Genomic DNA, 18075 nt, shown 5'->3' with positions numbered 1-18075 from the left:
GGACAAATAAATCACGTTGTAATGAGCAAATAACCTTCAAGCCTTCAATGACTGACTTCTTTCACTAATTCAGACTCGCGGTGCATCGTCATGCTGCTGGACACAAGACGTAGGCATCCTTAGGGCAGCAGGATGGTTGTACCTTAAGTTTAGCGCGTCGTCAATGCTAGAGTTCGATTTGCCAATGTTGCCGCAACTCGTAGTAAACTGCCGAGTAAGGCTTGATTTCCTCCTACGCTGACGTCGGTCGCGTACATCGGTCGAGCGTACGAATAAACACAATGTTCTATGAAGCACCGCACTGCAACGTCGTCGTCAGCGGCAGATGATTACTCCCGTCGCATGTCACACGTCTATGATATGACGCCCACAGATATCTTCTATCTTTGCCAGATATGGCGCTAGGTCCGTACCTCGAGGTAGACGGACGAATTGGGCGCGAAGGTGTAATTCACTCGGTGCAGCGTGACGTTGACGTGCAGCAGCTGTCAGCGACCAGGTCTTGTGATGGTAGGTCTTTACCTTGAAGTAGACGGGAAAGTTGGGCGCAAAGATGTCGTTGACGCGCTACAGCATCACATTACCGACTAGAAGATAGCAGGGTGATTGTACCAGTGTCAGTGTCTCTTCACCAGACATGGTCGGTCTTTACCTGGAGGTAGACAGAACACCGCGGCTGCGTGTACTCGTGACACGCCCGGCGCGCCTTGTTGATGGTAGGTCCTCACCTCGAGGTAGACGGGCGAGTTGGGCGCGAAGGTGTCGTTCACGCGGTGCAGCGTGACGTTGACGTGCGGCAGCGCGTGCAGCAGCCGCGAGAGCCGCGGCGGCGTGTACTCGTGACCCGCCCGGCGCGCCTTGCTGATGGTAGGTCCTCACCTCGAGGTAGACGGGCGAGTTAGGCGCGAAGGTGTCGTTCACGCGGTGCAGCGTGACGTTGACGTGCGGCAGCGCGTGCAGCAGCCGCGAGAGCCGCGGCGGCGTGTACTCGTGACCCGCCCGGCGCGCCTTGTTGATGGTAGGTCCTCACCTCGAGGTAGACGGGCGAGTTGGGCGCGAAGGTGTCGTTCACGCGGTGCAGCGTGACGTTGACGTGCGGCAGCGCGTGCAGCAGCCGCGAGAGCCGCGGCGGCGTGTACTCGTCGGATACGCCCGACGCGCCCATCGCGACCTTACACGATTACACCTGGAAGGGACAATGTGACGTATGTATTACACTGTAAGCTTTCTTGTTACATGTCTTGCTTAGCACTTGGCAAAAGTTACAACCTGATTTGGGGCATGAAAAGACACTTTCTGGCAGCAGCAATAAGACTACCAATAGGTACAAATGTTGCTAGAGATTTGTACGTTCAGGTTCAGCTAAGATACTAATCCAGCACTAGAAACAATATACTGAACATTTTGGCAAGTCAATGTAACACTGATCGCGGATCAAAGCGTAATTTAGTGCAAAGACACGCAAAAAACCTGTAAGCAATAGTTAAGAAAAATTAAGATGCTACTTTCCTAAGTACGTTCCTAATCTCCTGATTAGGAACGCATATTCGTTGAACAGGTATCGAATAAAACAGCTTAGCAACACGGAAGCATTAATAAAAATTCACAAGGCTCTATACTAGTATTATGCTACGAGTATCTGTTCAATTAAATAGTTAAATGTAGAAAAACCTAATCAAAAAGCAATGTACCTAAATTCTTATAGAGATACTAATGAGCGAGCACTGTGCGACAAAAAAGAAGGTCACAAATGAGTTCTACAGGCGTCCATATATCGCGAATGAATCGAGCCGTCCGCCGTCATCTGGCGCAACAGCTTTTGCTCCCCAGATGCGCCTACACATTGTTTGTAACGTCTCATTCTTCAAAATGTTATTTTAGGCCTTCTCCTTTTGAACCCGATTCGCCTCGGAGTGGCAGTTTTGTTTGACATTGAATGATATGATTATGATAACCTCTCTCGCACCGGTAAAAATTCTTTTACCATTTTAGGTGCAAGTAAGCTTACTTAAATGAGTTCTTTGAACTCGAATAAACAGTTTCTTAAGAAGCGAGATACATCAGACACAGTTAATCTTATTTGTGTGCCCGTAATTATAATTCATGTAAGAAATTCTAGAAATGCTGCTGGCATGAAATAAATGTCTCGCCTTCACGGTTATTTCACGGTTTTGTGAATGAACAAAGGCTTTTTCTAACTCATAGCGCATGAGATTGACAACCTCTGCTGAACATTTATTTAGTCCAAAAACAAAATACATTGTATAACTAACTTAAATTAAAATGAACTAAACTTAAACTACTAATAATAAATGACCCAGATGACGCACAAAAAATCGGGTCACTACAATCTATTTTAACGAGAACCAAGTTCATGAAAGATGTTTGGTTATGCAAGATCTGTGTGAATTAAATAACATTTTGTAATACGCACTTGTTGATAAATTATCTTATTTTTGGGAAGATGACGTTATTTAGTTGGTGACAATAAAATTAGACTCTACAGTTCTGAATTTACGAGCAAAATTTTATAAGCCTAGTTTGATAACTTAAGTCAAGAAGAAGCTTCCGAGTGCGTTATGGAGTTGAGTTCGATTCATATGCCCGTTTACACTATCAATCCTTAATTTTTAAGTGAACCCCATGTGATACACATAAAAGGAATTTTATTTTCAAAGGGGTCACTTAAAAATTAGGGATTGATGGTGAAAACGGGCATTAGCTCTTTGGTAGTTCTGTTTGTTGTCATATTAGAACTAGACCCTTAAAGCAGTACTCACCTCGATGAGCAAATAAGTGGTGGCCCTACGACGCCATTGCCTCCGTCATTCGCTGGATCATCGTGAACACATCTGTAACAATTAGAAACATTCGTTAATAAACTGCAAGTTTAAACGCACATTTACGAGTATAACTGACCTGGAATAAATTCACTTATCATGTTGACCCGAGAGCATGAAAATATCAGCGATAATTAAGTATTGCGGTGATAATTAATAATTTTGGTTAATTATTGTAATTGAGGAAAATAGGAGTCATGTTTGGTTAACACGCTATGTGCGCTGGGATCGGTTGGTTAGTCAAAAGTATCAAGTTCGGCGATTGAGGGCTAATTATTAAAATTATGTTGTAATTAAACCTCATTTTCCCCAACAGACATCAGTTTTAAAGCAGAAACCTATTGCTCGTTGATGACGTTAAATCGTCAAGTTCATAGCCCTTTAGGACGTAGATGGACCCACACTCTTTGTGGACCTGGCCAAGTACTATTCGTGCAGGTACTATTTATCAGGCGGATGCTCTAAGGTCTAAGTAGACTACGTCCCTTTGTGTAATCAATGCATCTTTTCTTAAAAGGCTCTACCACGTTATGCTTAGTTTACAAGTTTCGTGCAAGGCGCTGTAGTTTAATGGATTCAGCATAATATCGGCAGCGTTTGGAGGCCAGTGTCGCATTTGCATGTTAATTATCTGTCGCCGTGTGTGGCCCGGTTTGTTCGCTAAACAGGCCATTATTTATACCTAGTTGTGTTAAATTACCGTGTAATAATCATTATTTCAGTCTACATTAATGATTCGGAACTTGATGAACTGTTGTTACAGATGTCCTGATGAAAATTGGTTCATAAAAATTGTTACTGCCAGGCCAATGTCATACATATTGAGGAAATACGAGTAAAACCCAATCACTACCAACACAAAAACCAAATACCATTTTTTTAAATGAACAATTAACAAAAAAAATGTTGGACTAAGAAATAAGTGTCGTGTCCAGATGAAACATGAAATCAGTAAACTTCTAATGCAGCAGTCTGTTATCACCTCAGACTCTAGCTCTCTGACTGTTGGATCTCAATTACTAATTATTATGACATGCGAATGCCTAATCGGTCTCAAACTTAAGATTGTTTATTAGTATGGGAACCCAACCCAACGTGTCATAGTGCGACACGTGTCGAGCTGCATTTAACGCTTAGGAACAAGCCGGTAACCACAACGCATCAGCAAATTAAGTAGATCGTGTTACAAACTACATTCGCTTTTATTCATGATGATTAAAAATGATACTTTTGATTCGGAAATTAGTATTCTTTTTTATTGACATTTAGCTATGAAGGATTCTACGAAAGGATCCTTCTAGCTTAGTCGCAATCGCAATGGAATAGTCTATTTTACCCAATAGACGATTCCATTGCGATATACTGCTTCATCTCATTTTATACTGTGCACTAATTCACGCGACGAAATCATAGCCGGAAAATTGTGATGCAAAGCAATGAACAGTTGCATGCCGCTAACCATAATGCCGCACAAATTGGCGGCAATCATCGCGAGCCGTGATGCAGTCTGTGGCACAATTGTTTTTAATTATAATTGAGTTGCGGCGTGGGAACGCGGCGCTACTGCCGCCTATCCAATGCACAGATTAGACAGTGCCGATGTGACTGGCAGCTGATAAGTGTTGGTAAAGACGCGCGTGTTGATACAAAAACTTTTTGGAAGAAAGTGAATATTTTTGTTATAGCCTGACCAGGAACATAAAAACCCTCGCCATGTTGCGGAAAACTAATGGTACTAATTTCTTTTAATGGCAACAGTAACTAAAAACTTCATTGACATGTCACCTTGCATGTCAGTCTATTGCTGTCAAAGTGTAAACAAACTTTATTTTAAATGTGCGCAATTGATTTTGTGAATGAAATTGCTAAAATCTTTTTATAGTCGTGAAAGAAAAGTGGTTCACAATGTGTTAAAGTATTTGTCGAAGAGAAATACCAAGGGTTCGGACAATATTTTCATTGAAAATGTTTCCAATAAAGGTTGTCAAATTGACTGACATGTTTATCGTATAGTACAGTCCACTATGAAAATTAGCTGTGGTTTGTTTCAACTACCTATTTTAAAGTTTTTTGTCACTTTCTAAAAGTTTAATTTTATGGAATTGGGAAAGAAGTACTGAGTTTGAAGCGTTCATGAGCAGACATTGCAGTTGAATATTCAAGTTCTGAATTTGATTATTGATGAATAATAAAATAAATCCTACTAGTTCGATTGATGGTTTCATTTAATTTATTTAAACCAGGTTACCTATAATAATATTTTTTCGTTATTTATGAAAATATCAAATTAGCCCGTAATCCTGAATCCTGAAACATAAAGTTAGCCTATTAATTTAACACAGGTACGACTGTACTCAGTGTTGCACTATCAAATGCAATTGAAGCGCCTCTATGCCAGGGTTTTTATGTTCCTGGTCAGGCTATAAATAGTGTCTCAATAAATGGCACAAATGAAGTCGACCTCGACGTGCATTGCCAACATCATCAAAAAAGAAGAAGAAATAGTGTCTCAATGTGTGAAAAAGCTCATAATATGAGTGGCAATTAATGTATCAACTCCTTTCTTTCTTTTAAGTTTAAATAAAACCTTTTTTGACCGTTATAATCTCGATTAGAACCGAACCGACAGTATTAATTAATTATAACGGTCAAAAAAAGGTTTTTTTTAAACTTGAAAGAAAGGAGTTGATACATTAATTGCCACTCATATCAATCCAATACTTGAAACTTCATCTTCTTAGAAGCCCCTTTAAATCTGCTGAAAAAAAAGTGACATTTGTATTTGTCGGAAGAATCAAACAAAAAACATGAATCTCTCAACGTTTTGACAACGTTTTAATTAACATGTTACATTAGCATCTATTTTAAAATTGAATCATAGACATTAATGAGTGCAATTTAATGCCATTAAATTAACGCTACATCTAACGATGTTTTGACTAAAATAATTCTATCATAATTTGTTTTCTAGCTGGAGATCGTTAATGACGACTACTTATACTATTAAAAAAATAATAGGTACATACTTATCATTATTTAATTTTGACTAACACAACAGTAAGTACAGCCGTAGTTATAAAATGTGTAATTAATACTGGATCGAAACCACGGCCGAAACAAAGTGGATCAGTTAACTATGTATGTATTAGCTAATTTACCGATGGCTTTTTCCAAACAAACCTGCGAGCGTTTGCAAACAAATCGGTGTCACGTAAAGTGATTTGATGAATCGTACAATCTGTTGATTACCGATACACTTTAATGTTAATTAGAGTTTCTATGCTTCATCATTGGAATAAAGTCTTTATGAAGTGTGTATAACTTTCCGTTGTAGGTAAACTGAGATTTACGATTACGAACGAATCACTGAGAGTGTCATAATTAGGGTTTGCTCCCGGGAAATCCCGGTACTCATTTTTCCCGGGAATTCCCGATAATCTAATCCTTTATCTAGTTCCGGTACTGACGATGCAATTCCCGGGACTTTCGGTACTTTCGGGACTTCAATAATTTATTTTTAATAACAATTTTTTGACTAGATGCCATCATATTTTTACGTACACACTATCAACAAATGAAAAAATATAATTATGTTCCTAATTCATTATCCTTCCTTTTAAGACTGATTGTTTTATCTGATTGTACTTAGATACTACTTATTATTTCTTTCAACAGCGTGTTTTTTTATAAACCTAATTTAGTTAATTTATGTTTTGTCCCTAAGAGTAGGCGCACACCGTTGATTTTTCGTCGGCCGATAGTTTAGTCGGGCAGTTGACTTCCCATCGACATGTGTACGAGCAAATTGAAAACGTGCTTATCGGTGACCTGCCGTCAGTTTAGAGCCTGTCGCAGGCCTTTTTGGAGTCAAATTCTATTGCTTATAGCTTAGACGAACTGTCCACTCGCTAACAGCTATGCTACGAACATTTCTGAGCTTTTGCTGGACGTCGATTCCAGTCAAATGACGATTTCATAGAGAGGTTGACATGAAAAAACGGTCTTCTCTCTGCGATGTGCACCGGCGCTGTTCAGAACTTGGTCTCGGGATAAAGCCACCAGTCTCCCGAAAGCGTCTTAAAACTTTCGAAACCCAGGACTGGCTTATGTGGCGCTGACGTGCGACAGTCCGCTGACTGAGCCCTTCTTGCAATAGTGCAACGATTTGTGCTGCTTCTGAAGGTGTAAAATCCCAGGTAAATTGTCAAAAGAAGCGGAGATGTGTATGAATCAACGTGTGAAAACAAAAATCCGAAAACGCGTGCTTTTATAGGGGGTAAACAGGCCGCAACTCGCGATGTATTAAACAGTTGATACATGTCTTTTTCGTTACTTCTTCACATCAGCCGGGATATCTTTTTAAATACTGATGTGATTTAAATGAATTTGGTATCAATTTAAAGATAAAAGTTTAATGTTTGAAATGGTGCCACTTTTTTTGTTACTAACAAATTCGTTAGTACACAAGATCGCGTGGAAACAACTTCATGTAAGTGATTCCATACTTTTGCTCGCGAGTGTATTACAAATTAAAATCGGGCACAACTATCGGCCAACTAAAAATCAACGGTGTGCGCCTACTCTAACTCTTGTCGCTGCCAGTATTTGACATTGATAGAAAGTGAGAAAACATATTTTAACTAAAATAGGTTGATTAAACGATTGTTGCTTTTTATGAATATGGCGGTTATGATTTTTAATAGGCATTTATAACTAGTTTTGTCGTCTTGTGTAACTGTTTGGACTGATTTATTATTAAGGTAACAAACCAATTGAACTGAACAGAAAAAGTTTAATATTTTTGTTAACCTATTTACATTTTTATTAAAATTACGTACAAATTAGGTAATTTCTTTTAATAAATAATAACCATTCACGTGGGTACCGAAATTCCCGAATTTCCCGGTTTTCCCGGTACTGGCTTAGACCTGGTACCGGGAATGCAGTAACACTCCTTAGTACCGGGACTTGCAACCCCTAGTCATAATGTTAGTTTTTCCTGCAAACTGAACTGACTGAACCGATTTAGATTAAATTAAGGTGTCTAGAAATGAATTCAAGCAAGACTAAAATGATGACAAACTCAAAACAAATTGATATAACCATCAATGGTCAAAAACTTGAATACGTAGAGGATTATGTTTATCTAGGCCAGATAATATCGCCAAATAACCAAATGTCAAAAGAAATAGACAAAAGAATTGCGACAGGATGGAAAAAATACTGGGCTTTAAAAGAAATAATGAAAAGTAAGGAACTGGGTACCAGGATAAAACGGAAGACTTTTGACACCTGTATCTTGCCCTGCATCACTTATGGCTGCGAAACCTGGGCCTTGACAAAACGCCATAGGGACAAACTAGCAAGGTGTCAGAGAGGAATGGAAAGGAGCATGCTAGGATTGAAACTAATGGACAAGACCAGAAATACAGATATCAGGTGCAAAACGAAACTAACAGACATCCTGACACGCATCGATCAACTCAAATGGAGATGGGCGGGACATATGCTACGCTGTAACAAGGAGAAGTGGTGTAAACGGTTGACAGTGTGGTACCCAAGAGATGGCGCCAGAAACCGAGGTCGCAAGGCTTTAAGATGGGAGGATGAATTGAGGTTGACCGCAGGACCTCTATGGATGAGAGTGGCGGAGGACAGAAGGCAATGGAAGGAGTTGGAGGAGGCCTTTGCCAATAGGCACACCGAAATCTTAGACATTTTGTGAAAGTTATTTTAAGTGAAGCATTTTTTTCTATATAAGTGTTATCCTAAATTCAGAAAGCGTCAAATGTAAAAATGTAAAAATATTTCGGAAATAAAAGGCTTATTATTATTATTATTATAAGGTGTTTAAACTCTACCTGTAAAGGATACGTGACTATACATGTACTTATCTACAAACAGACTTGCTGTTATTTACATCTGCACAAGCGACAGAACTTTACAAACGTTATGTAGTGACAAATAAATCCCAATAGAAAATATTAAAATATTTTCATTGAAAGCTTTTAATCACTAAAGGTTGTGACGTGTGCACGACAGCGCTGACAAAAACTGATCACATCACTCAGACTGACGCGTAAAAAGCTTTCAGCGCTGATAACTATTGACAGCACTCCATTTTATCAATTACACTTGCAAATGTTGGCGCCCCAAACTCCGATATACGTCCAAAATCAATTTAAAAGCCATTGTCAAGTTATGCCATTATGTTTTGTAATAGGTTTCATCGTCAATTTACCAAATTCTATTAAAATTAAAACACATCATACGAAAACCACAGACATGCTGAAATAGACAGCCGTTAGAAGTTTATTTCGTAAGGCGAAACCCATCTTGGATTAGTTGAGTTTCATTAAGATCTTGGCACACTAACGTGGCTCTATTTGATACTAACGTGGATCTCTTTGATTCCAACGTTTCACAGAAAATCTTATCAAATGTCTTTTGGCTAAAAAACACTCTCAAAATCTAAAATTTTCGTCCTAAATAATTTGACTTCAATAATGCATTCCTAACTTAACGGTAACTTAATTCAACTGTGTATCATGATTATCGACGTTGTAATAAATCAATCTTTTGCAACAATATCGTGCGTCATGCTAATCGACTTGTTTTCCCAAAAACTTATCTCCAGCACAAAAAATGACCTACTCCTAATAATATAACATTAATGAGGTATGCAACAAAAACATGTAACTTAGCAGATCGTTAGCGCATTGGCCTGAAGTTGACCTTTGAATTAAATGGCATTTAAAGGCTATTGTTACTAATCCTCCACACCTACACTGCTAGACACACTTGTATTAATTATAATCAGATTACCATTGTTGTATACATTCCAGCAGCTTATCTTTGTCTCCCTGTCTGCCTTTCTATAGTCCTTTACTAATCTAATCAATAAAATATCACTTACTTTTAAAAAGATAACTTGCACAATATCTGAAATGCGAATTACCATAGAGCACTCCTAGTTTTAACAAAAGTGAAACCACAGACACGATATTCTTATCTGTCCACCCACTCCACCGTATCGCCAACCTACTACATCATCTGTACTGGCGTCATAGGTCAGCGCCATCGTCACACCGAGAGGTCTCCCACACTTTACTCAATTAGGCCGCTCTAATTTTAAGGTGTCCACAGATACGCAGTAAAAGTTCAGCTGCACCACATCGAGTCGTCCGTTAAACGTTATCGTATACAGTATACAGATGACCTTTCTTACGGTTTGATCTCAGTCAGTGATGTGACGCGAGTGGAGTAACATCGACAACAACTATTAATATCAATAATGCGGACTCTCACGTGCGTTTTTGTGGCCAGTGTTTTGGTGTGCGTCTCTGGTACTAATTACTTCTTCGGTGAGAGGACGCCGACGACGCGTCTGGTGCAAAGAAACAAAGTGTTCTACGAAGCTATACCGTTGATGAAGCGGGTGAAGTTTCATGAATACGCCGGACCGAACAACTTGGTAATCAAGGTAACAAAAAGCTAAAGTTACTTCACTATTACTGAATTCTAAAAACTGTCAAGATATTTGCAAAAGTCCATATACAAATTGACACACGATATGGTGGTCTTTATGCCCCACATTTCTACAAAGAATTTGAAAAAAACGGCAGTTAAAACTCTCGATTTTTATTTTTAAAAAAACAAGGTTTAGTTAGAAACCAAAACCCACATTAAATGTTGTGTTATCAAAATGTTGTGGTAATTACGATCGTGACTTTGACCTCTGCCAACAATGTTTATGTAACCTTACTATCGATTAAACTAATGTAGCCAAACTTGAACATGGTGTTTTCCCTACATTATCATAATAAACAAAGCCATATCAACAGAAGATGTTTTCGACGCAATAATGTCATTCTAATCTAATTCATGTCGGCATCCAAATACCTACCTATATGAGTCATTAAAGTCCCATGTCGTGTCGCTGACAGTAAGTAAATTTCCTTGGACACGATTTATTGGATATTTCCACCACTGCATCTCCTGTACAGCCAGGATGCAACCAATGAAATCCAACCAGAGACAGTTGAATTGTTCAACCTTCGATCCAACCGAAGGGATAGCTTACTTAGGGCCCTCGCCCACGGCGACTTTTTGTAGCGATGCAGACGCGCTGCTGTAGCGCGTTGGCATCACTTCTGTAGTGCGTTGCAAATGCGACTAACGCGCTTAAGTAGCAATGCTGTCGCGCGTTTCGTAAAGTCGCCGTGGACGAGGGCCCTTACTGTGTTGGAAAGGAAAATATTGTGTTATGATCTCTATCTCTCTCTCTATTCTCCAGGCCATCTACTGCTACGACTACCAGAACAGCGACGCGTCCGTGAACATCACCGATGGTGGTCTAGGCACAAACCACGTCACGCTCCGTATGAAGAGCCAACGCAGCTACCGGCTGGACTACGTGATCGAGATTTACCAGTGATTCTGTTTGGTACAGCAACTGGTTTAATGATTAAGCAAATAAAATGTTTAAATTTTTATAAGATTATACCTTGTTCTTTTAAAAAACGATAACAACTTTGACTGGCTGACCGCATCATCGGCTGATGGCATAAAAATCAACTCCAGTCTCCACTGCAGAAATACGGCCCTCTTTAATTTACTTGAGGAAAATGAATCCCCACGCTTGCCAAGCAGATTGAGGGGAAAGAAAAGTGGGGGAGACTTAAAAACGCATTAAGCAAATCATTAATTAACCAATTGTATTGACAATGTATTTGTGACGTCGCGTCTTAACTGCCTACGAACGTGTCACTTAGGTAAATTATGTTTATTAAAGACCACACGCACATTATGTAACAATAACAAATCACGTACGCTTTGTTGTTAAATTAAATGTCACACACACAATATCGTGTCAAACAAAAAGGGCGGGTCAAACAAAACTAAATTGGCCCTATTCGCAAGTCGAAGCAATATTTTTGGTATCCCTTCATCTCTTTCACACATTCTAAAATACTCCAGACTCAAAAAAGCCGGTGATACAGATCTAATGGTGGAGCGGAGTAAGCCCGCAGAACTTAGGTCCCTAACTCAAACGCCTACTACGCAACTTGGTTACTGTCTCTCATCTCATGGCAGCATGTGTGAAAAAGACAAAGACAATCGAAATAACATAGTTCTACTTAGTAAGCCCCCTGAACCTTTCGTGACGTCATACTTCACAAATCACGCCCTACCCTCGTCAGTTTGACACTCCGAGCAAGTTTCACATTGAAATATCAATTAAGCCAGTTTAGGACTGAAAATTATGAACAAAGTTAAGTATGTTTCGCCGATCTACATAATTTATGAATCAAAATATTTTAGGGGTGTAATTTTGCTGGCCCGTTAAGTAGCTCAGTTTTTGAACAAGTTTTTAACTTCTTGACTGGGTTAAATCTGTCAAATGAAGAGTTTTTGGATTTAAACTCTTATATTATAATTTATAATACAAAGTAAGGTGAAGTACCAGTTCAATTGTGTCATTAATTTAGGATACATTTGATTGATACGTGTAGAAAGCCATAAAATATTAGCGGAGATACATGAATAGCCCGCCAATCATAATCGGATATTCGAGAAATAAGAATAAATCGTTTCAATGTCTGATGCGTATTATATGCCCAAAGCTTTTAGCTTTCTACACGCATACCTGTCTACCTAATTGTCTTCTTCTCTTCATACCTACTAAAGGATGTTAAAGAATGAATCATATTTTCCCGTATCCGTAACCACAAAGTTTTTTCATCCCTGTTCGTCACAAACTGAAAAATAAAGGAGTCACGCTAATGACAAGCGCAGTTCCGATCATAGGATGCGTCACCTTAATCGACGGGTGACTAACTTGTTTTGAGCAAGATTTAATAACTTAGAACCAGATTTATATGACGTTTTAACATCCCACATACTGCGACATACAATATTCATTGATTTCAATTGGATGAGTTTGGTCGATTCACTTAAAATGTAGAGAAAAAATACGATAGCTTTTGGTCGCCTACTCCTCACTCGCTTAACTCACTCACGCCTTTGCAACATCGAGCGCCTAACTTCTAATCGATGGATACCAGAATCGGCCTTTTTTATTGTTTAATATGTTAATAGCAACGTTTTATATAATTAAGTTTTAGAAAATGTAACATCTAGTATGAAATAAATAAATCATTAATCAATTACAAAATAACATGAATCAAGTTTCCACGTAACCTTACAATCCTTCACCGTTCAGTTTAACAATTACAATGTAGTACATAAAACAGGAAGAAGTTGTAAAGTAGTTCGAAGAAGCTCGTGTGTAACAAATAGTCAGTCATCAAGAACTGCATTGTTTTGTAAATCTAATTTCGGTTTGAATATGCAAAGAATTTAGTTACGCATCTAAAAGAAATCCTATAAATAGTCAATCTGCACTAGTTTTAGCAATTCAACGTAATACATGCAAATGGGCTGGAATTACATGAAAGCTGTGAGTCAGACCAGTCGGACCCGTTCTGGCTAGATGAGGTGGAAAGCGTCTGACTTTTTATAATCATTAGACCTGTATTCCTAAGGGCATCTCGCGTAATTTTATTCAAATCTTTAATTGCTACATAAAAAAGTAAAAATCTGTTTCTGCTGCATTGATTTCATCTTTATGAAAATTGTGTAATCAATTTAATTATTTATTGCAACATAAGTCCTAATTTGACTTATTCTGGTTCTCTATTGTTGTGGCTCTATGGTGACTCTATTGTTCTTCTTTTCCCAAAGGGTCCTTGAAATTTTATAATATTCTTTTTCTTACTAAGAAAATGCTAAATTTTTATTTTTAATGTTATTGAAGTCGAGAACCCGTTAGGAATCAAAGTATGGGAATTAAGACCCTAATTTATGAATATTTTGCTCTACATTAAAATATTAATCCTCCCCAAAACCTTCTACTTGTTGATACAAGCAGCAACTCAAAATGACATTGAATATGAGCAAAAAGATGAAGACTAGGACCAGTTTATGAATACACACCTAATACTGGTCACATCTGATTCATCCTTAACTTACGAGTAAGTTGTTCATCAGCAATTTTATTCAATCAAACCATATGCAGTGTACAGTCCGCATTTGAATGCAAATCTGAATGCTAGACTGATGGACGAGACAGCAATCGTTTATAGTCCAGTCATTTAAGCTTAAATTAGGTAAGAATCTCGGAATTCGAGATACCCAGCTGTAAGTCTGTAAATACTTGTATATTGACACCCTAAAAGTTGTCTCAAAACCTACATATGGTAGGGAGTAAGCAACTATTAAATTTTAAGGTCAAAGGTCACAAAAATTGGTTTTTTGCGCTTTTTTTGGAAATATCTCATTTCCTATGGGTTTTTTGCTATTTGTATTTATTATCAATATTGTGGAATACAAAATTCTCTACAAATTTTGTTCAAAAACATTTTTTACACGGTGAACCGTTTTCGAGATAGAGGGCGGCCGCTAGTACTTATAATAAATCTGTACAGAGGTCAATTCTGTACGTGAAATATATTTTCAAAATAACTATCAGGGGGTGATTAGTGATCGATACTGATGCCAAAAATGCAATCAGTAAAATTTTTGTCTGTCTGTCTGTCCGTCTGTATGTTCCTTATAGAAACAAAAACTACTCGACGGATTTTAACGAAAGTTGGTACAATTATTCTTCATACTCCTGGGCAGGTTATAGTATACTTAGGAATTCCCACGGGAACAGGAATTAGCGGGAAAATCCTTTTGTATGAAAAATCTAAACGCTTAACGGAAGTTAGACGCTTGAAACTTGGTACCTTAGTAAACTTAAAGCTTAGTTACAACAAGGAATTCCCGAAATTCCCACGGGAATTAGCGGGAAAATCCTTTTGTATGAAAAATCTAAACCGCTTAAGTTGACCTGAAGTGATGCAGTGACCGCACGCTCTCCGCCCTCTATCTCGAAAACGGTTCACCGTATAAAAAAAATTTTTAAACAAAATTTGTAGAGAATTTAGTATTCTACAATTTTGATAATAAATACAAATAGCAAAAAACCCATAGGAAATGAGATATTTCTAAAAAAAAGCGCAAAAAACCGATTTTTGTGACCGTTGACCTTGAAATTTAATAGTTGCTTACACCCTACCGTATATAGGTTTTGAGACAACTTTTAGGGTGTCAATATACACGTATTTACAGACTTACAGCTGGGTATCTCGAATTCCGAGGTGAACTTACTATAATGACTGGACTATTAAGTAATTAGGGACGATTAAAGCGCTCTTACTCCTTTTGCAATGAGAATTTTTTTGTAGAAAATAGATTTACCAGCTTCAATTAAAGAAAAAACTCTCCTAACATGGTCGTTGTTGTATAGCTAATAACACAGGCTATAAATTGATATGATATCGTCTGACTCTATACTTGAAATAAAAGAAATACCTACCAAAGGCAGAAGGTATTTGTTTTTTTGTCGCTAGCAACACCAAGTTGTCACGGCGTTATCATTCAATACCTATCACAAAAAGGTTTTCAAAGGGCGGATGTCCGGCAGAAGCCGTATTAAATAAACACCGTCCATTCAGCAAAGTTAACGGTTAAAGCAATAAATGCGACGGTTCGCTGTAAACTGAGAGCTTATCGTTTATTGGTGTAAAAACCCCGTTGCGAAGGTAGAAACGAAACGAACTAGGGTTTTTCAACACTAATGTTGGTTTTTAGAGTCCAGGAGTTGCATTTTTGTGCATCAGAAAGAGGAAGATGTAAATCAAAATTTATTCCCCTTTTTCAGCCCTAACAAAAACTTTAAGCTTAAATAAGACTAACTGTGAAAAAAATTTGTTGATATCACGAAAATTGAATATTTTATAAGCAAATCAATATGGGAACGCGCGAAAACTGATAGCACCCCTGGAATACGGGCGGTGACGTCACACCGCTCGTTGGGCAACGACGGACGGGCGGCGCGGGTGCTAGCTGCGCTCTGTAAACTTATTTTCGTTCATTTCGATACATTTTTTATTTATATTTACCGTATCTGATGCCAACCAAATAATCTTACGAAAGTAGATTTACTTATGGTTGTGGATACTTTCAGAAAACATGCAAAGTACCTTTATTATTGCAGAAATCCAAGGGCTAAAACTTGCAAGGTAAGTGAACCTATTATTATGGATGCAATAAATAATTGAGTATTTAGTATTTACGCTTTTTGTAGTATTTGAGGTAGATTATAAAAGTTCTATCTAGTTTAAAAGTAAAAGTACTAGTGCTGTCAGTCAGATTGCTGTGGGTTATCGATAAAAAATAATACCCATCAATAATTTAGCAACGTTATGTCTTAATATTTTATTTTTACAGAGTTGGACGATCACGTCCAGTCGTGTTATAGACTAACTGTACAACTATCGAATTATGGACATAATGTAATACTCGTAGGGTAAGTTCATTTGAAAATACTATATCCGCAGTGTACAATAAAAACAAGAGTTACACCTGAACACAAAGTTAGAGCTACGGCATATCATTGTACATTTGTTTGTGCTGAAGATAACGAATAAATTGGAAAATCTGGAATGCGGAGGTTTTGCAGCAAGCAATGAAGAATGCAAACATACAATGGCATTAATTGGTTTTAAGGTTATATGTATAGACGTAGTGAAGATCCCGCTTGTACCGAAGTAGCGTGCTATTGGAGGAAACCAAAACTGTTGTGCAAGTTGGATCTCAGCTAAAATTTGAACTATACAAGGCAGTATAAAAATATATGTGTCAGTAGTACTACCACCATAACCATCTGACAAAAAGATCAGTCCATCGGGCTTGATGATATTTTGTTCACTTTAAAAAGTTATTAGTAGGTATACACTTTGTAACTTTCTATGGAATCAGTGTACGATCATGAATCGCAAGTAAGGTACAGTCAGTTTTGTCACAGTTAAAACTGGTTTCTAACTCTATCGAGGGTCGTCAACGTTTTTCTTGATTTTTATAGTTTGAGTCTGTTACGTCTTTCTTTTTCTGTTCTACTTGAATCTTCGTATCTCTCGTCTTTATTTCTATTGCAGATAACTCTATTCGGCGTACTACGCTACGTGCCCTAGCTGCCCATTGCCATTTCAGCTTGCTAATCCGTCGGGCTATGTCAGTGACTTTATTTGTCAACAATCTCGAGAATCAAGCTCCGAAACGAAACTGAGTAGGGCGCAGTTCGACATAAGCTTCATTTTGTTCGTATTCATCCTAATGCCTACCTGTTCCGATATATTCGATTAAGGACTTTGAGCATTGTGCCGAGGTCTTCCAGCAACTCTGCCATGAGTGCCATGACCACAATATCGTCAGCAACGGTAGCGATAATTAATATGGCACCGCTGGAGAGACTGCAGCACTGCCCAAGTTTCGATCGAATAGAAGGCCTTCTTCTCATATTCCACGAACGTCAAGCATAGTGGCAAGTTATACTCCTTCCATAGTTTTCTGTATAACCTGCCGCAGCTCTGCCCCAGGCAGAAAGGTTCTGGAGTGGAGACCACGTACCGGAAAACACAGCGTGGGACGTCCACCCACAAGGTGGACCGACGACCTGATAAAGATAGCAGGGAGGCGCTGGATGCAGGCCTCTACCAACTGTGCGATATTATGTGGAAGTTATTGAAGGAGGCTATGTTCAGCAGTGGACGTCCTGTGGCTGAGATGACGATGATGATGACGATAACTCTATTCTAGAGTATTATTATCTCTTTGACTTCCACAGGCGGATTGTCACAAGAATGAGAAGTATGTGTTAATACATTTTGTTCGTATAGATTTTTATCGATAACTCGATGAAGCGACAACATTATTTTACCACCATAAAACATAGTCAATAACAAGGGATAAAGTAGGTAGAGTTTTTAAATATTGTCTTATTGTCTTTAAAGTTTCAAAGGATTCAATTTACTTTAAGTAACCCATCTGCGTGCGTACCTCGTGTTTTGGTTCTCTATGTCACTAAAATACTTTATAAAAAATTTGTAATGAAAAATATATAATGGTAGGTGTTTTGTCTTTAGGTAGGTACTCGCATTAAAATGATCTTTGCAATAATATCGACTGGTTTTTGTAGATAACGCTTTCTCCCTTTTCGTTAACTTACACCATTTATGTATTTCTCAACTTTTCTTAGCTTTAAAAGTATTTTTCTGGGGCACTAACCATTGTATTAGTATAAAAGGGTTATTATACAATATCTGCATGGTATTTTTTTCTCCATAAT

At 38.2% G+C, this 18075-nt stretch overlaps 1 protein-coding gene and 1 long non-coding RNA gene across 2 annotated transcripts in view; one reads left to right on the top strand and one right to left on the bottom strand.

Moving 5' to 3' along the window:
• Positions 1-1158: 1158 nt before the first annotated feature.
• LOC135074731 (uncharacterized) overlaps positions 1159-18075 on the bottom strand; it is a 92346-nt gene continuing 75429 nt past the window's right edge. Inside the window, exons 2-3 of the long non-coding RNA XR_010257886.1 lie at positions 2781-2852; positions 1159-1186 (exon numbers count right to left, since the gene is read on the bottom strand). This is a non-coding gene — a long non-coding RNA (uncharacterized LOC135074731). The remainder of the gene's footprint in view (positions 1187-2780; positions 2853-18075) is intronic.
• Positions 9951-11343, top strand: LOC135075047 (probable salivary secreted peptide). Its single transcript, XM_063969416.1, has 2 exons — positions 9951-10323; positions 11137-11343. Exons 1-2 carry the CDS (start codon positions 10135-10137, stop codon positions 11275-11277), a joined length of 330 nt encoding a protein of 109 aa, XP_063825486.1. The 5' UTR covers positions 9951-10134; the 3' UTR covers positions 11278-11343.

This window comes from Ostrinia nubilalis, chromosome 9, assembly GCF_963855985.1.
Source record: "Ostrinia nubilalis chromosome 9, ilOstNubi1.1, whole genome shotgun sequence".
NCBI lineage: Eukaryota > Metazoa > Arthropoda > Insecta > Lepidoptera > Crambidae > Ostrinia > Ostrinia nubilalis.
The sequence above is the reverse complement of the archived record's forward strand: the minus strand, read 5'-3'. Positions and strand labels throughout refer to the sequence as shown.

What these genes read in the sequence shown, in the direction of transcription:
- LOC135075047 (XM_063969416.1), top strand. Translation starts at nt 10,135, where the DNA reads ATGCGGACTCTCACGTGCGTTTTTGTGGCCAGTGTTTTGGTGTGCGTC. An exon ending in CGAACAACTTGGTAATCAAG is followed by an intron (nt 10,324 to 11,136) that starts GTAACAAAAAGC and finishes TCTATTCTCCAG; the next exon opens with GCCATCTACTGCTACGACTA.